General features: G+C 44.5%; 1 protein-coding gene across 1 annotated transcript in view; it reads left to right on the forward strand.

Moving 5' to 3' along the window:
• Window positions 1-17,221, forward strand: part of ANKRD46 (ankyrin repeat domain 46) — a 52,432-nt gene extending 35,211 nt beyond the window's left edge. The window contains exons 4-5 of the mRNA XM_055798754.1: window positions 348-392; window positions 1,157-17,221. Of these exons, the coding sequence (XP_055654729.1) occupies window positions 348-392; window positions 1,157-1,295 (184 nt within the window). The 3' untranslated portion in view covers window positions 1,296-17,221. The remainder of the gene's footprint in view (window positions 1-347; window positions 393-1,156) is intronic.
• Window positions 17,222-19,266: the final 2,045 nt, after the last annotated feature.

Consider the following 19,266-nt stretch of genomic DNA (forward strand, 5'->3'; position numbering starts at 1 on the left):
CATTACAGGAGTTTGAGCCATAGCCTGCAGGAGTCATCAAGACATTTTCTGTAAATAGTTCCTGATGAGAGTTGCCACTTTTCACACTAAACAGAACGAAAAACACTGACCAATTGAGCTGACCTTAGTATTCCTCATTCTCTGACAAGCTTGTTGTATGGACAATTGTCATTTTCCTCCCCAAAAGTTACCTCAATCTGTTTCCTGTCTATGGCATTAATTTGCAATAAGCTTTGGGATCTCTTCTAAAACATGCCATTGATTTTTAATTTGTGTATTTTAAATATCACAAAAATATTTGCATTATCATTGAATAATAACCATCACTCATACTATCCTGCCAACAGGTACATGGCTTGCTGTGGGGATCATCCTCACAGAGGAAGAACACAGTAAGCCATGGCTCTCTCGGGTCTCTCTGTCTCAATGTATGTTGTAAACTCAGTAACAAAAGCAAGAAACTATTTTTCATCCTAAGATACACCCATTTGAATGTACAGCCAAGCCAAATTTTACAAAGCTTTCATTCTATATGGGCTTTTCTGAGTAGCCACATCCCCATCATCTTTGAGTGCATTCCAGTAATGCCTTAAGCACTGTGCCCAGCATCTGTCTAGTGGGGTTTGTTCTTTCACTGTTGTCATGTGTTCATGCTTTCCATTGAGCTTTTCAACAAAAAAGCATCAGTCTCTCTCAACTCTGCTTCCTGCTATTTTTGCGCAGACTTCCCTTCCTCAGATAACGCCCATCTTCATCCAGATATCCAAAGCAACATAGCAGGCTACTGAGTAGCCTCAGTAGCTGCAGTTGCTGTGTGGGTAGATACAGACTTTTTTTTCTCAAAATAGCTCTTCTGTGAACTTGTGTGCTATTTCCTTTTCCTGCCTCCTAAGACCTTGAATAGTTCTCTAATTTTGGTTGTTGGAAAGCTGTCACTAAGCTCTTCTCATTGCCTAAGCAGAAACAAAACAGAAATTTCAGTATGCCTGACCATTTCAAAACCAGCCCCTGCTATGAGCCTGCCGTTCTGGGATAGCTCTTCTGACAGCAAGACTCAGTCCCGATGGTGATGGCAGTGGTCAAGCTGCATTGACTCCACTGTGTTTGACCCATTTGGCAAGTGAAATACTTAATGTGTGTCTGTTGTAACATGCAGGGCTTTCCACCATCCAAACCTGCCCCAAATGCCTCCAGCTAGTCCTCTAGCACAGAAGACTCTTCTGGAGAAGTGGATGTCTTATTCTTGGAAGACAACAGTGTCACCAAAAGCCCTGTCTGCCTTTTTGGCCCAGTAAAGATCCCCTGAGCTTTCTCGATAAGTTTTCTTCAGTTTCCTTGCAAAAAGCCTTCCCTCTTCAAGTGCAATTTTTCCATCCCCCCTGCTGTCCCATTCAGTGTTAGGAATGAATCATGGTTGTGAAGTAAATTCATCATCTGTTCAAATAAAGTTCAAAGTTTCTCAGCATTGTAAATGAAACTAATTTTTGCTGTTGCAAGGATAGCCTGGCCTAATGTGAGAAGGAAAGGAATAAAGGGAGAGATTGGGTGGTCCTGAAGTCAGATGTGCTGCTTCTGCCATTGCCAATGCAATGGGAGCAGGGGAGGGTAGTGATTGTTGCAGCTGCATCAGCTGTCTTCATGAACCACAGGTGGCACAGAGAGGAACAACGGGCATGGAGCTGTACAGGCAAATGGAGAGAAACCTGAATAACCACGTAATCCACTACGACAGGCAGAAGTCTTGTGGAAAATCAGTGCATTAAGAGTCTTAGTCACTATAGTTGCAGTTAGTGAGATTCATTAGGAACAGTCACTCACAGTTATTCCTGCAGCATCCTGCAGATAACCATGGGATTGCAAAGCATCTACCAGAAAAAAAAAAAAGCCACTAAAAAAGCCCCAACATTTAAAAGGTTTTGAGCCCCAAACCAGTACTCCCCACTTAGTATAGATATAAATAAAATTGTATAAAAAACCCCTCAGTTAATTTGCAAAGTCAAGCACTCAGAAATACTACAAATATATTTCTGTCCAATTTTACTGTGGTGTTTTCACACAGAGGCTGCAGCTTTCAGAGCATCTTGCAAACACCCAAACAATCCACTATGCCTCTGTAAGAAGGTGAGATATGGGACTGGATAAGTGGCAATAAAGTGGATAGAAAATTGGCTGGACTGCCTGACTCAAAAGGTTGAGATCCGCAGTACAAAATCCTTCTGGTGGCAGGTTACTGCTAGTGGTGTCCCCCTGTGACCAGTACTGGGGCCAACACGTTTAATACATTTATTAACAACTGGAACCTGTGGATGATACCAAATTGCAGGGATGTGGTTGATATGCTGTAGGGCAGCACTGCTATTTAGGGGGACCCTGGCGCTGGGAGGAATGGACTGCCAGGTATCTCGTGACAATCAGCAAAGGCAAATCTAAGTCCTTCACCTGGGATGAAATAACCTTGTGCAACGGCTCAGCCTGGCCAACTGTCTAGAAAGCAGGTCTTTAAAAAAGGACCTGGGTGTCTTGGTGGACCTCAAGTTCAACACGTGGCAGCAATATGCCACTATGGCAAAGACCAACCATGTGTTGGGCTGTATTAGCAAGAGTGTAGCCAGCAGGTCAAGAGAGGTCATTATTATTCCAAACTTGTGAAACTGCAGCTGGAATAATGTATCCACTTTGGGGTTCCCCAGTTCAAGAAATTAATTGACAAACCAAAGTAAGACCCACGGAGGGTCACCAGGATGATGAGGGGGCAGGAGCACCTGATGTTTGAAGAGAGGCAGTCACGGCTGGGTTTGTCCAGTCCCGTGATGAGAAGGCCAAGGGGAGATGGTTTTGCTCTCCACAACTCGGTAACAAGAGTCAGACTCTTCTCTGTGGTGCACGCTGATAGCATGAAAGGCCATGGGCACAAACTGCAGGAAGGGAAATTTATTTGATGTTAGGAAGGTAATTTTCACCAGGAGGTAGTTGAACAGGCTGCCCAGAGAAGCATGTATCCCAGCAGATACATGAAACTTGACAAAGTCCTGAGCCACCTGGTCTCACTGGACTGTGTGTGGGAGGAGGGACAAGATGACTTCCCAAGGTCTCTTCCAACCTAAATGACCCCAATTCTAAAGGAAAGGGCTGCTGAGAGGAAGTTCAGCCTCACTAAAATCTATTGCTTGTGATATGATACCTACTGGTTGAGGAGGATGTGAAATGCTTTTCATGCCATCCCACGAAAACAATTTAGATTTTAGAATTTTCAGATTCTTTTAGTAGGTCGACACCAAGTCCTTTCTGGGTTTTGTCTTGTTTGGGTTTTGTTTTTCTAAAAGAATGTGAGAAAAGATTAGCTATTTGGTAATCAAATAGTAATTGAACCTGAACCTGGAGCTCTTTCCTCCAAGAAGAGTGCCCTGATCTACAGGCCAGAAAGTGCTGGCCTCCCTCCACCTCCCCTGGCACAGCAGATGCTCTGTCTGAAAAAGTAGCGCTGAAAAGGGTGAGGCATTTTTGCAAGGAGAATAATTTAGTTAGAAATTTCTGACCAGGTCTATGTGGCCCCTGCAGTGCAGGACCACACAGCAACTTTAGAACAAAAAGTAAAGAAAAAACTCACATTGTGACTGCTGTATTTCTGAAATAGAAGAAAATTGTGAAGACAAAAAAGTTGGCCAGTAATTTGGGATTAACACCTCTGAAACATGACATAGGTCCTAAGACAGATTATAGTTATAAATCATAGAGCTTTGCTTTTGTGTCTCATGCAGTAATGATATATTTGATCTGAGCAGGGAGTTCCCACAGAAAAAAAGCAGGAATGAGACTTGAGGCTTTCAGCTCACATGGTCATCAGGCGTCTTGTGACTGTGATGCTTTCATGTGTTGCAAGAGGGTCAGTGGTAACTAACCAGTTTTGGAGCAGACTTCATGAGCAACTACAAGATTGAAATGCTTTCAGTGATAAGAATTGTGGCCTTTATCTTCCTTGCATCGTTGTGCAAAGAAATGTAAATCTGTCCTAAGTATCACATCAAATCTTTTTTGGCTGCTTTTTCACCACCTCTTTTGCCAGAGATGTTAGTTACAGTTGGAAAGCGCTCTCATCTGCATGATAATGTCCTGGGCATCATCCCATCAGCCCAGTCTGAGAGAAGTGAACATGGGGAAAAACCGCCCCTTGTGATTCTTCAGCTGAATGCAGACCACATTCAGATGAGAATCTGATACTTTATCTTTCCTTTTTAATCTTCCATTGCAGCCTGGAGCTCTTCAGGGCAGGCATTGTCTCTGCCTGCCTGACCAGTGCCTACCACAGCAAGTTCCTGGCCCCTGGGCGCTACAGCGAGAGAGTAATACTTACCCCCAGCCATCCAGATGTGGGCACAGTTGTACTGTGGATAATGGTGATGGCAAAATGAGAACCAGGAGGAAGTTATTTTTATGCTGCTGGTAATTACAGGGCATTTGGGAAGAGCATGTGAAACAAAAAAAAGCAATGCTGTCATGCTGTGTGTTAGCTATCAGTGTTATACTACATTGTCCTGAATGTTATGAAGCCCTTTTATCCAGTTCCCAAATGGCTTGGTGAATACAGGGAAGGTTATGCTGAATGGATTTGATGGGCAAAACTTGACCATCCTGACTTGCAGCTGGCTGGCACTCGGGTGAGGCCCAAGAAAAAAAACAACTGCCCTGTGCCATCAGAGGCACATTTGGGGGTTCACAAGGGACCTAAGAGCATTTGGCTTCCCACAACGCCCAGGGAATCTCAGGGAATCTTTTGTTACAATGTATCTGCTGTCTTGATTCTGATTCTGCTCAAACAGGGATCCTGGACCCTTGCTTTGACTGCTGGATCCCACTGCTCTGCCTGGTTCCTCGTTTCCTGCCCCGCGCTGCTCCCCCGCACCCTCTGTTGATGTGGAGGGGCAGGACATCCCTGCTAGGGTGCTAACAAAGGTTTTCTCAGAAAATGCTTCACCACGTCCAAAGCCAGGATGTATCTCCAGAGAAAAACATTGCTTTCCTGAACGGGGCCACTGTGTTCCAATTGGGCAAGGAAAGTTTTTAAATAGCTTTAGCAAAGCCTGTTTACCAAGCTTGTGAGCTCTCAGGCCATGAGAGGGAGCTTTTAAAATGTTCTTCGCGTACAGGAAAGCCTTTTGTCTCCAAGAGTTCAACACAGGCCCCTGTCCCAGCCGCACAGTCCTGCTCACCAGCAGGCTGCCACCCTTCGCCCCTCTGCCCTCCACTGCGTGCTGCAAGGAAGGTGCCAGCAGTGTGCGGTGCTGCAGCAGCCCGGGCTGGGAGCAGTTCTTATCTGCTGTCCGTGCTCTCGGGGTACAGTACACGGGGGACGCAGGAGAAGCCCACACCAGATCTGCCTGCTGGGGCTGGCGACAGAAAATGTGCTGCCAGACACATTCAGAGGGGCGACTTAAGTCAAAAGGGTTTCATAAGCTTTCCGTCACCCTGATGTTTTAATTTCTTCTTTCCCTTTTAATAAATCTTCAGGTTTAGAAAGACATTGTGTGTGAGTGGCTATACCCGATTTGGCAGGGAGGTGTTAGCTGTTAAACTGTTATCCTTAATAAACAGTTTTATCTCACAGTGATAACGCCAGTATTTCTGATAAGCCTGTGGCAATGTACATAATAAGTCCCATAACCACAGTTAAAATAACGAGAGTTTCTTACAGCTCGGAGCCAGAGGACAGGGTCAGGCACCCAGCCACCATGGCACCTTACGTTTGAACAGTCAGCTGTGCCCTTGTGGTAGGTGCCACCCGGGGCTGACATTACACACAGTTATTCTTTCCTGTGGCCTCGTTTCACGTCTCTGTAACCCTGGGGTCTTCACCAGAGAATAAACCCATGTGATACAGCGAGGAGCATGGCAGAGTTTAAGATGCGTGAGTTTCTTAGTTGTATTTGTAGATTATCCAGTGTTCAGCATTGGAGGAGATGGTCTTATTCGAAGTGTTTGACTTTCCAAGTTTCAGAATTTCTCATTTTCAAAACAACCCTATCATGTTGTTTCACATTTTGTCCCTGTCAGAAGATACACCTATACAACAATTTGAGGCCCAGATGGATAGACTATTGTTCTTGAGCTTTTGGATGGAAATCTTCCTGAGCTTTCTAATATATATGCATGACTGGATTATAACACGTTGATATCTGGTCTTGTTTTTGGAAGGTGGGTTGGAATGCTTTATCTTTTAAGTCTGTAATTTTTCTTATTGTGCAAATCTCCCTAGAGGAGGTAGATTTAATCTTTTTAAGAGGCCACCTCAGGCTTGTAACCACTGCAGGCTGCATCCTATATGGGGACCCTTTAATGGTGTCTTGGAACATTTTATCTACAGAGTTATCAAAGCTGAAATATCTGATCAGTTTCAATATAGACAGCCTCTGCTCACATGCTCCAGCATCCATCCAGTACAACTTGCTTCTCCTTGCTTTGGATCAATAATGGCTAATAAGGATGAAGGTAACACATCAAACTCCTTCACAGTACTACTGCTGCTTTCTGACAAGCTTCTGGCTGAAAAGAGGGACCCTGCAGGCAGTTTCTGTTAAGAAGAAAAGGTAACAATAAACCATTTTTTAAATGCAGTCCTTTTCATTTACAAAGCATGTGCAGAAGTCTGTTTCTTTTAGAGCAGAAGAAATCGAACAGGAGTGACAGCATCTTGGAGCTGAGAACAAAGATGTTATCTTTCAGCCAAAAGTTTGTACCAGGGTGGGGGGATTTTCCCTGCTATGATGACTTCTGTGTTTGTCGACACTTAGTTGCTATCGTTTTTCTCTGCTGTGTCTGCATGTCTTTTACATACACAGAAACCACTAGAGATAGCAAAGGAGCCACTCTGCCTTTGTTCTGAGGAGAAATCTTCATTGTTTGAGCAATTTGGTTCCAGAAAGGAGCCTAAGCCTTTCTGTAATGGTGGGAAGTGGCTATGTCCAGCCCCTGACATTATTACCACTGTAATAGCTCTGAAGGTCTAAGGACACAGATAAGAAGAGGATTGTAAGTCTTAATTTTTCATGAGAGCAACCTATGCACTCCAAAAAATATGCATAAATCTTTGGCCAATCAAGTTTTTTTTATAAGTCTGAGACAGAAACTGCAATTTTCATGGTACTGGTTGGGAATGATTGCTTTGAGATCAGTTTACTTTTAATAAAATAATTGTAATAGACTAAACTAATGACACCCATGGGCCACAGCGGGTGTTGACAAGGGGAAAGGTGATACGCTTGGGGGGTACAGTGACAGGTAGGGAGCACCTGAGGACTGAGAGGGATTAGTGGGTGAAGGATCTGTGAAACATTGCAGGATGATGTGAAGGAAAGGTTTCTGCTGATCTGCAAATTTTTAGTAGCTAGCAATGGTGAAAGTGATTTCCTAGGTTTCTTTTTGGTAGGTCTTTCTCAAGAACTGGTGAGTAGAAATGGGCTAGTTGTTTTGTGAAAAATGTTCTTTCACAGGAAGCTGGTTTAAAGGTTGTCTGGGAGAGGTCATCGTGGTGGGTAGTGGTCCTGGGCTCGCTTCCTCAGAGGCTGCAGCACATCACAGCCAGACTCTTCCCCTCCTCAAAATCTGCACTGGGAAAAGCAGTAATAAGAAATCCAAAATAGAGTCATGTGAGTTTTCTTGTGATTTTAATATGTTTTTTCTTGTCGCCTTGTTTTGTCTGATAAACTTGTCCAGCCCATCCCCAAGTCGTTTTGAGTATCTTCTCTGACACATGGAAAAAACCACAGGACTGATTCCCTTCAGATTAGTTTAGCTGTGAGAGAGCGTGTGGTTCCATGTGGGTGTGGTGCATGCATACGCTTATCAAAATCAGATAACACTAGGAAACTAATTACAACTTCTAACTATTGTTGTGATTTCTTCTGTGGAGCAGAAGTTTTCACATGAATATTTCTTGCATTAGAGGTGAAATCAGATCCCCGTCCCCGCACTTACTGTGTTTGGAGCGTTGCCAAAAAAACTCTTTTAAAAAGGCATTCCTACTGGAATATGTCACGGACTATTCTCGCTCCCAGCTCTGACGGGCTTCAGATGGGGAGCTGGAATGCAGACCTCCCAGTCACACACAGGAGTGGCGGCTTTCAGGGGGCTCACGTTGCAATCTAGAGAAAACAAGCATCAGGGCAGGGGCAATATCACATGAAAATGACAGGGAGAAATAAGCAAACACCATGTGCTGTGTGCGGGGAGCTCGGCAAATCCGCACTCTACAAATCTGCATTTAACACTAGCCAGAGCTTAAGTCAGTGTAATGATTTGCTGGGATATACACATACGTACGTCTACTAAAAAGTTATTTTTATTGCTTTTAAAGGCAATATCCCCAGAACAGAATGAGCTGCCTAAAGAGCAGAGTGAAAAGCAAGGGGAGAAGGAAGCATCTGAGCTGAGTAGGGTGAGAATTAGATCATGGAAAACTTTAAGGCAGAGCATTAGATGAAGAGTCCTCTTCATTAATCTTCTGGTTAGCCCATCTCCCTTAGAAGGGACTACCGTGCTGGAAGGAGAAAGAAGTGTAAATATATTCTGTATATTCTGAGCTAGGGGTAATTTAATTTTAGGTTCTTTGTTTCCCAGGTTTGTTTTTAAACAAGCAGACCTAGCCCCTCCCAGTAAATATTTCCTACTTCCTTTGGTGTCATGTCGGATTAAACCTGGAATATCTTTTAGAGATCATGTGAAAATGGTTCTGTTTTTGCCGGGTAACTGTCGTGAATATCAACCTACCAAGTAGAACGGACTGTGATAATAAAAATATTGAACTCTGTGGCTGCCGAAAGAGCGACATTAAGTGAATCTCACTGATACTTAATTTGTAAACTGAACTGCACCTATTTAGGCAGGAGAAAAACAGCAATGCTCATATTGATGAGAAAATCTGCATTTAAAACCACTCCTTATTAATGATTCAAAACATACCATTCCTAGGAGCTGTAAACAATTTCAGTATTCTGCACCCTAATCCATAACCATTATCATATGTAGAGAACAAGAAGTTACTCACAAACAGATGTTCCCTCTGCCAAACCCATTCATTTAATGCACATTTTACTTTCCAAGTCGTAGTTAGCAACTTTCTGTGGTGGGCGGATTATATGAAAGGATGGAAAAGCAGGGATTAGTTCGCCTGCAAAGAAGAAACATCTTCATGTCTGTTCTGGAGTCTTTTCCGTCTTGTCTTGCAGTGGAAGAGTTATTCATCCTGGGCTTGCTCTCACTGCCCTGGGGGGCACTCAGCTTTATGTTTCCAGGCACTGTGAGGCACTATGAGATGCCAAACTTTTCTATTACCGAGACAGCTGCGTCATTAAATGTGCTCTTTGCACTGACTGGTAATGAAGCCTGGCATTCACAAATGCATATGCCAAGAGAAAGCAATTATCTTGCCATAAGTTACAGGTGAGCTCTCAGGGAAAGGTATGCCAAAAGCTTAGGGTAGAGGAAGAATTACTGCTCAAAGCATAACAAATTTTGAAGTCACTTCATGTTTCTCAGAGCCTAGTTCAGTCAGGTGTTGAGTACCTCCAGGTACAGAGATCCCACCACCTTTCTGGGCAACCTGTTCTACTGGTTGAGTACTCCGGTGAAAATTTTTTCCATATGTCCAGCTGGAATTTCTCTTGCAACATGTAACCACATCTACTCTCCTTTTGCTATGCATGTCCAAGAAGCACAAAACTCAGTCTTTGCTGTAATTCCCTCTTAGGTAGATGTAGGCAGCATGAAGACCCTTCCTCAGCCTTCTCTTCTCCAGGGCTAAACAAACCCAGTTTTCTCAGTCTCTCCTCCCGCAGTGTGTGCTGCAGCACGGTGACCACCTCAGTGACCCTCTACTGGACTCTCCAGTGTCAATGTCTGTCTTTTACTAGGAACCCCAGACCAGACACAGTATTCCGAATGCAGTTTTGTGGGTACTAAACAAGGTGGATCCTTACATGGATTGTTACGAGGAGAAGGACTGTCATGAATTAAAAACCTGACCAGGCTGTGCTGAACTCCCTGAGAACTCCATTTCTACAATTACTTAAAGGGGGCTTATAAGAAAGATGGAGACAGACTTTTTAGTAGGGCCGTAGCGATAGGACAAGGGGTAATCATTTTAAACTGAAAGAGGGTAGATTTAGGCTAGATATAAGGAAGAAAATTTTTACTGAGGTGGCACAGGTTGCCCAGAGAGGCTGTAGATGCCCTATGCCTGGAAGCATTCAAGGTCAGGCTGGACGGGGCTCTGAGCAACCTGATCTGGTTGAAGATGTCCCTGCTCATTGCAGGGGTGGTTAGACTGGATGACCTTTAAAGGTCCCTTCCAACCCAAACTATTCTGTGATTCTATAATTCTATGATTCAGTTAGCATGTTGCTAACCCTTTCTCTTACCTGAATGCTTTCTAAGCAAGGCAAGGAAAAGCATACGGAGCCAGACTCTTCTCAGTGATATTTAGTGAAAGGACGAGAGACAGTGGACACAAACTGAAATGCAGGAAATTCCATTTAAATGTAAGAAAAAGATGTCTTACTGTGCAGGTGGTCTAACACTGGAGCAGTTTGCCAGAAAGGTTGTGAAGTCTCCATCCTTGGGTATACGCAGAACCCAGCTGAACACAGCCCTGAGCAACCTGCTGTGGCTGACTCTCCTTTGAGCAGGTGCGGGTTGATGAGTGCGTCTCCAGATGTGCCTTCTAACCTCAACTATTCTGTGATTCTGTGAACTGCTAAGTGAGATGAAAGAAGCTATACATTTAGGGCAGATTATAGGCGGAGGGATCCACATTTGGATCGATGCCTTATCAACATGAGATGCAGAGACAAAATACATGATTGTTTTTTAAAAAAACAAAACCCAGCCATAGAACCCACAGAAAGATGCTATTCTGGATTTGTTGTGGGGGGATGCACAGCACCTACTTTAGGTAGGTTCTTAATGAGAGAGCAGTTCTGTGATAATAATGACAGTAGTTAGGTCAGTGTTGCAACGGGAAAGAACAACCCAAGCATATTCAACACATGGATATTGAGTTTCACAAGAGGTATTTAATCAAAATAGATTAAAAAAGAAAGGGGAAAAAAAAAGTGAGCAAGAAAGCCTTAAAAAGAGCAATCCGAAAACCAGCTTAGGTGCTGTTAAAAAATACTATATTAAAATCCCAGGTAAAATTTGTGTCACAATTTCAAAAGTAAACAATATGATCAGAAAAGGCCATTTCAGAGCTCAATAGGAACATTAAGGATGCTATCACAGGCAACAAGTTGATGTTTATAAAATGGGAAGCTTACCCAAATTAGGAGAGCAGGAAAGCCCATAAAATACAGCAAGTAAACCATACACCAGAAATTAAAAGGGCTAAAAAAGAATGTGGGTTGAGCCTTGCAACGACTGATAGTAAATAGCTCCTTACAGAGCAAAGGCAGGAAGCCAACTAGTTTGATGACAGATGTGTAAAAGGGCACTCAGGGAAGACAAGGAAACAGCAGAAACGTTCAATGAGTTCTATGTACCGATCTTTCCTGCTGAAGACATAAGGGAGAGCCCCAAATCCACATATTCTTGGTAGCAGTTCATCAAAAGAGCTAGACCAAACTGAACTGAATTCACAGGACATATCAGACCAGACAGACAAGCTGGAGGTCAGTAAACCAGCAGGACCGGGCACCGTTTACATGATAGTTCAGGTGTGAAGTTGCAAGAACTGCTGGCCAAGGTGTGTCAACTGTCGTTACAAATGGCCTCTGTGCTGGAGGAGGGCAGAGTTGCCAGTGTAGCTCCCAGATAGAGGGGTCTTGGGGAACAACAGACCAGTGAGTCTGACTTCCATCCCTCCTAAGACAGCAGAGCCATAAGACCACTGTACACATGGGGGAACATGGTGTCAAGGGAAGCAGACAACACGATTTCTGTAAGGGACAATCCCGTCTCACCAGTCTGCTGGACTGTTAATGTGGGAGTGTTAACAAGTATATAGATAAATTGGACATAATGTATTTGGATTTTTCAGATAGCTTTTGACGGTTTCTCCATGAAGGCTATGAAGCTACTAAGTCACCACGGACTGGAGAAAAGGTCCTTTTGTGTTTTGAAAGTGGAAAGGAAAAATTAGGGCTCAACGGTGACTTTTCAGGATGGGAAAGAAGCAGCAACAGAACACCTAGGTATCGGTTCTGGGTCTGGTATTATTCAACATCTTTACCAGCAGCCTGGAGTCTGTGTGTGTGTTGTGGGATGCCCAGGTTTGCAGTCAGTTGCAAGTTTATTTGTCTGGTGGAGTGCTGAGCTGTTGGTGAAGAACTCCGAGAGGACTTAACAAAACAAAGGAAGGGAGCAGAAAGGTGGCACGTGAGCTTCAGTGTACACAAAGGTAAGGTGATGTCTTGGGTAGAATAGTGTAAGCCATGCTCACATGGTGCTGAACTCACAACTGGCAGCCACCACGCAAGAAAAAGCTCTTGGGGTCACCACTGACTGTTGCCTGAAAACCTCGGCTCGGTGTGCCGTGGCAGCCAGAAGGCCAGGGGCGACTGTCCTAGGGAGGCTGCCGAGATGAAGGCAGAGGGCACCATTTTGCTGCTTCAGGTTGGCGCACCCAGCTCTGGGGCAGCGTGTGTGGTTCTGGTCTGTGCGTCTGAGGAGGGATTCAGCGGGTTAGAGAAGGGCAACCGAAAGGGCCGAGGGGGTCAGCTTCCTTAAGGGGAAAGCCAGGATTGTTCACATTAGAGAGGAGATCACTGGCGCGTGATCAAGACATTTTTGTGAACTTATCTTTCAAATAATAGAGGTGCGTGCAAAATCCAGTCACCTGGCAGTGAGGAAGTAACTTGCTAAAAAGAAAAGCAGTTGTTTCCAGGAAGCCAAAGGCTTTGTTAATGGTGTTAGTAGTTCCCTAAAGGAACTTGTCGCAGACACCAAGATTGCTCCTCTGATCTCATCACATTCTGTGCCGAGGAGGCTCTGCAGATGGCTGAGCAACTTCCTATGTTCTTCAGGGAGTCAAGTTTTTGTTCTGTCACTTCTGAGCCAAGGACTGATCCAGTCCATGGGTGTGCGGTAGTGCTGGAGCTTCTACTTGAGAAGCAGAGGTCCTGGGATTAGCAAGAGGGCTGAGGCATTTCCATTAGAGCCAGGCATCTGCTCCAGTCATCTGGCCAACTTGTTTTGAGTGTCTTTTGCCATTATGTGGTTTGCAGTTGTGTCCCAAAGGAGAAGAAGTTATATGCATGCCCTTTATGCTCTTCATAGTATGTTAAAAAAAAAAGGGAGGGGAGCGGGGGAAGCCTTTTTTTTTTTTAGATTCCTTCCAAACTGGATTTTTTTGGTTGTATTTGGATTTTTTTTCCTTGTTTTGTTTTACTGGTTAATGTCATCATTCATCTTTCCTGTTTTTGCTGTAGGACTTCTTAGATGGTTCACAGATGTGCACTGGAAATTCTCTCACTGGAAATGAAAAGGTAGCATGCTGAATCTTGAACTCAAATAATCTTCATTTGTAACTTGGGTTGTTATTGTTTACAAAAGCAGGCAGAAAAGAGATTTCACTGGATCTTGCTGCTTTGGTTTCCCTTTTCCCTGGAATTTTTAAAAACTGCCTCCCAATACTTGCGCAACCCCCCAAAAAGGTTTTTTACAGTAACATCACAGCTCAGTTGGCAACATTCCCCAAAACAAGTCTTGCCTCATCCCATAATTTCTTCAGCCTTTTACTAAATGCAGTGGGACTTTCTAATCAACAAAACCTGGTTTTTTCTTTTCCTTCATCTCCCCATTTAAAGCAGCTTGTTGTCTTGTTCAATTTATGCTGTTTACTGCAAAAAGCCAGGCTGATTTGTAGACACATTTCTCTGGTTCTCCCTATCAGCTCTTCTTCTCAGGATTCCCTTTGTATTTATTTCTCCACTCAAACTGGTACTTGAGCTCCTAGACGTGACCCTCTCTCAACTTTCCAGGTCTAAGCAGAGGAGTTTCTGCCACATCTGCTCCACATACTGAGCATCTTTGGAGATGCTGAACCTTTTACCATTTCTGATTTTGCATCTTCCTGTTTCAGACAGGACATCCTCTTTTGAGCAGAAGGCTATGACTCTTGGGGCCAACAGTGACCATCTGGCCCGGTAAAATAGGATTCCTAAGTATTTCTATGTGTGTGTAGCATGTCGTATTTTCTTCATAAGATGTGGTAAAAACCACTTGGTTGGAATGTGAACTATTCACTGGAGATGGTGGCAAACATACCCATGCCTGCTGTCCCACCGAGTGTTAGTTAATCATGTTCCGGTGGAGAAGCTGCATGACTGTTCAGCAGAGAAAGGTGGCTGAGCATCAAGCATATCAAGCATCTTTGGAAATTGTATCATGTTGTTTTCATTAGTTTCCGACCTTGGTAAGCTGGGATTGACTCTGAGGATGCTCTGAGGGAGTTCAAAATGGGAACAGCTGAATCACAGCAGACTCACTGGAGTGATCGAAGGCAACTGCAAGCAGAGATCTGTGTGAGTCATCCTAAAGAAAGAGGCCAGAGAAGAGGGTGGGTATGCTTTGTACTGAAGTACATAGCTCTTCTGGGAACATGAACTTCTCAGGAGCTTCTCCTTTCCTGTTCTGGTGTAAATCTGGAGGGAATCTGCTGATTCCTATGAATTGTTCTAGATATGGATGGGCTCTGCTGGGAACATGAGGTACAGCCCAAGCTCTTACACCTATGCCTATTCTGTCCCTAGACCTGCCTGTTTATCACTTGCTGCAGATCCACATATGTGTGAAGGCATCACTCCAGAACACAGGTCCAGGGCTGAGCAGGGACAATACTGCAGTTGGAGGTATTACAGGACCATGACCTCAGCTTCTTCCAGTGTGATATCCCAAATGTGTGGAGAAAAGGAGCTGCTCTTCTTGGGCAGAGGCTGGGAGCACAGTGCCTCTGGCAGCAGAGCCGTGCCTTGCCCTCGTGTTGCCGCTTTGCACAGCCTGGCTTTCACACCCTGTCTGAGCGGTCATGCCATTCACCCTTCTGCATCTCCGGTGCTTGCCAGCCCAGGCAGGAAAGAGGACTAACAAGAGCTAGTTGACTTGACAGAGGGGTACATGGAGCTTTTTGGTATTTTTTGTGTGGATCGAGTGAATGGCAATGCCACCAAAGGGTGTTGGTCTGAATCCCACACATCAGCAGTGTCCCAGCACCCTCGCGTTTTGACAGTAGCTCTATGGTCTTTGTAAAATCGATGTTGTCTGGTTCATAGTGAACAGCTGCCTGGTAAATACAGCCACCACCAAGCCTTTGCTTGAAATCCCAGAAGGAAACTAACTCCCCATCCTCTACATATCCCATGGTTGTTTCTAGAAGGGCATGTGGTACCCTGCCATCCCCAAACCAAATAATAGTTCCCGCTGCTCATCTTTGGTGGAGACTGCTGTCTTTTCAACATGCTGAGCTGCTGGTGAGACCGCTCCCAGGTGACCTTCTGTCAGAATGAACTGGGTGAGACCAGGCAGCTTAAATCACCTGTCAGCTTGTTAATTTGGCTGCTTTTGACCCCAGAAGGTGAAGGATAGCCCAAATGAATAGCTGCCTTAGCAGGCTGCCTGTGCGTGGGGGCTGAGCAGCCAAGTGCTCCCTCACATGCTTCCTGCCATGGGGCAGCCGGGCAGCTTGCTCGGGGGACTCCTTCACAGCAACTCCGAAAGCTCCCTCTGGCCAGGCTCCTGCTGAATCTATTCAGAACACTGTTATTCACCCAGCGTCGAGCTTCTGCAGCATGGTCCGAGCAAGGATCTCAAAGCTCTTTGTAGATGGAAATGAGCGCCATCTCAGCAATGGCCTTCCAAGAGGGTGAGGCATCAAAAGCCTCAGCTTGGAGCCATAGTAATGGAGCTGTTTATCTTGGTCCAAGGATGCACGACTGTACCTCCCATCAATGAGGAAAGAGCCAAGGGCACTCAGCACACTGGCAGAATGGGCTCCCAGCCTGGCAGGGAGAAAACTCAGGGCAAAACCTAGCCAAGCTGTCAAAAGCATCCCACAGGTTACGCTCCCACAGAGGTGTCCACAGGCAAACCTCAGCACCTTTGGATACCTGTCCCTTCTCTGAAGGAGCAGCCAGCAGGGGTCCAGGTGACAGAAACAGAGTCTGTCCTCTGTCCCGCTCCCCCAGCTGCTCCCATAGCTCATTTCCTCTTTTCCTGGCTTTGTCTTCTTGGGTTTGTTGCTTTTGCTGCTCTTTCTGTTTGTCACAGGACGAGTGCCAGCGCAACCATAAATCTGCGTTCCCCCGCGGTGATGCGCCTTCACATTCAAAGGAAAAAAGTCAGGCTAATATTTACAAGAAATATTGTAATTCCAGCATGTGAAACCATCATCTTGACAACTTCTTTCTGTGGCTAAGCACTGAAATGTTTATTCAGACTGGACCAAGATTTATTTCATGTCAAAACTCCACAGTCAGATGTTCTTGCATCCTACAACAGTGTTGCCTCAGGCTGACTGTGACAGGGCAAAGCTGGCTGTAGCTGTCTGGGGGACGGAAAGGTCCTCCCTGCTCATACATCGTCCCCTTGTTTCTGAAAAGTGATGCACAGTGACAGTCAGTGGTGGCTCAGTACCTAAGAAGCATTGCTGCTCTGCATGTGCATGAGTGCCTAGCACTTCCAGGAAACTATGAGATGGGCAGTTCCCCTTGTTAATGCTGATGTCCAATAAAAATATATATGGTAAAATATAGGAACCAACTGTCTCCACCTAAGCATTGGATCTACCTGCATATTCGTACCAATCTTGAACAGCAGAAAAATATCTCCTGGGAGCTTTCTTCATTTCTAGTTTCTCTGTATCTCTATTAGATGTCTCCCAGAAAGTTCTCCTTGTGATCTTATGGTATGAATACTCTTTGGGGTATTATGGTGTGCATCTTCCCAGACTACTCCAGGAAATGTAACCAGGTGAACAAACAGAAGTATAATTACATATTCTCGCACCTTCTATACATGTAAGGGTCCAATAGGTGTATAAAAATACAAGGCTTGCATGTATAAATACGGTAAATGCAAAACAAAAGGATATTCTCTGCCTACAGACAGTGCGGCGAGAAATGAAGTGACATGTATGTATCTATATGTGTGTATATTGTGTCTTCCTGTTCTGGAGTATGGTATTACTGACTTGGAAAATAATCACACTTCATTAAAAATGATGAGATTTTAAAAAATTGATATATAGTGATTTCTCAGTCTTCCACTTTTTCAGCTTTCAGGTTCTTCTCTGGGATATACATTCAAGCTTAAAAAAAGCATTGTTGAGATTTCTATATAATCAAAACAGGGCTTGAAAGATACCATTTGTCATGAGCCACACACTGAAGCTGTGAGAGCTGGCAGCAGTGACAGTATTACAATTAAGAATAACATTTTTTCCAGACAGGATAAACACCATTTGTCACTTCATCAGCTTTAGAATTTGAAAATGGAACTACAACTATTTCCTTTTGTCCTCCAGATGTAGATGATGTTGCTTCATCTTCTGACATCGTAAGTATTTGTAGACATGATTAAATGAAATTAAAAGCCTCCTCTCTTTCAGCTCCCCTCCCTTATTCTCCAGTGTTGACACTGTTTTCTTGAGCATTGATGTAGAAGATACCCAAGTGCTATACTACTGATTGCCTGTGTCGCTTCAGACTCAAAATGTGCTGTAATACAAAAAAAAAAAAAAAAAAAAAAAGAGCCAGAAAGGGTGGCAGAGAAGTGTGTGGGAATACTCAAAGTTCTTCGTACCCATACTGGAAAAATCTGGTATTTGTTATGGTAGTACATTTCAGAATTGCAGGTCTAGGGTCTGTATGACAGAGGTAAATTTGCAGCTAAATTGGATGCCTGGGTATCTTTTTGTTATGACAGTTGCATCCTGTATAGAAATGTCAATAAAGCTGTTAGCTATTCATTCCATATGTCAGCGAACAGGAGAGGGATGTGACTGCATCCACGGGTGCAGCTGGGAATGCTTACTGCAGCACCGTGGAGCAGAGGAAACCTATAAAAGATCGCAGCCTGGATTTCCAAATATTCACAGTGCCATAATCTGGTGCACATCACCCAGGAAAGCTGTGGGAGTGCTGGATGTATAACAGTTTTAAACACCTATGAAAATCCTTCAGCCAGAAGAAGTGTGCCACTAAATGAAACATAACTGCAGGGTGCTGGATAGACCATTGTTTTTCTTAGCAAAGTTAAAAAGGGATGTTTAATGACCACAGATAAATAGGATCCAGGTAACGCCTCTTGCTCCTGAAATGGTGTAACAGGGTGTCCCACCTAAGGGACACGGTGGAAAATAAGGCAAACGAATGGCCAGCAGCACTCCCTGTAGTTCTCATGTCTTTCTGATACCTCTCTCCTCTCTCATGTGCCTGGCTTTGAGGCACAGGGGGGATCTCCAGGCTCCCAGGCTGCAGGGCTTCTCACTTTACCTCCCTGAGTGTCTGTCAGAGCTCTGTTTTCTGGCATGCTGTGCTCCTGCCTGGGCTTTGGGCACTGACAATTCATAACCTTTCCAACTGTTTTTCTTTTACTGGTCTTGGTGTTGATGCTTTTTCCCCAGTCAGTGCCCTCCAAAGTGGTGAGAGGCAGCCTGGATGGGGATGGCCAGACCAGAAGCCTCTCCCCCTTGCAAAGCTAAAGAAAATGCATATTCCCTTGCACTCATCATGAGACACACTTCTGCCCACCCCTGCCCTCACACTGGCAAAAGCCAGTGTCCGTGTTTGGGGAGAGAAGTGCTGCAGGACACTTCTTCCAGGATGCAGTGTCCTGCCCTCCATTGTGGACACTGGCCTTCCTGGGTCCCGAGTCAGTGCCTGTGTTAGCCTGCACTTGATACTCCAGCAAAGAAGAGCATAATGTAAGTATCCATGACTCAGTCCATCTAAAGGAAGGTTAACTTAAAAGAAGACACTGCATTTAGTTATGGTTCTTGAGAGAACAGTCTGGAGCTACCACTAGGAACAAAGCAACGACTTAGTGGGGGACAGAAATCATATGCCATGTGCAACAAGATGAGATGAAAAATTGTTAGAAACTGCAAAGTGACATAACCCAAAAAGCTAAAGGAGATGCTGAACCACCTCAGCTTAATTTATGCATTGCAATAGTCTTTCCCCACGTCATTGCACATGATGCCTTCAGCAAGACCCCAGCACTGTGGTGCGCCATGAATGAGAAGTGCCGTGCCCAAGCTTCACCCCATGGTTCAAGGCCTGG

The sequence above is a fragment of the Falco peregrinus genome, chromosome 3 (genome assembly GCF_023634155.1).
Source record: "Falco peregrinus isolate bFalPer1 chromosome 3, bFalPer1.pri, whole genome shotgun sequence".
Lineage (NCBI taxonomy): Eukaryota > Metazoa > Chordata > Aves > Falconiformes > Falconidae > Falco > Falco peregrinus.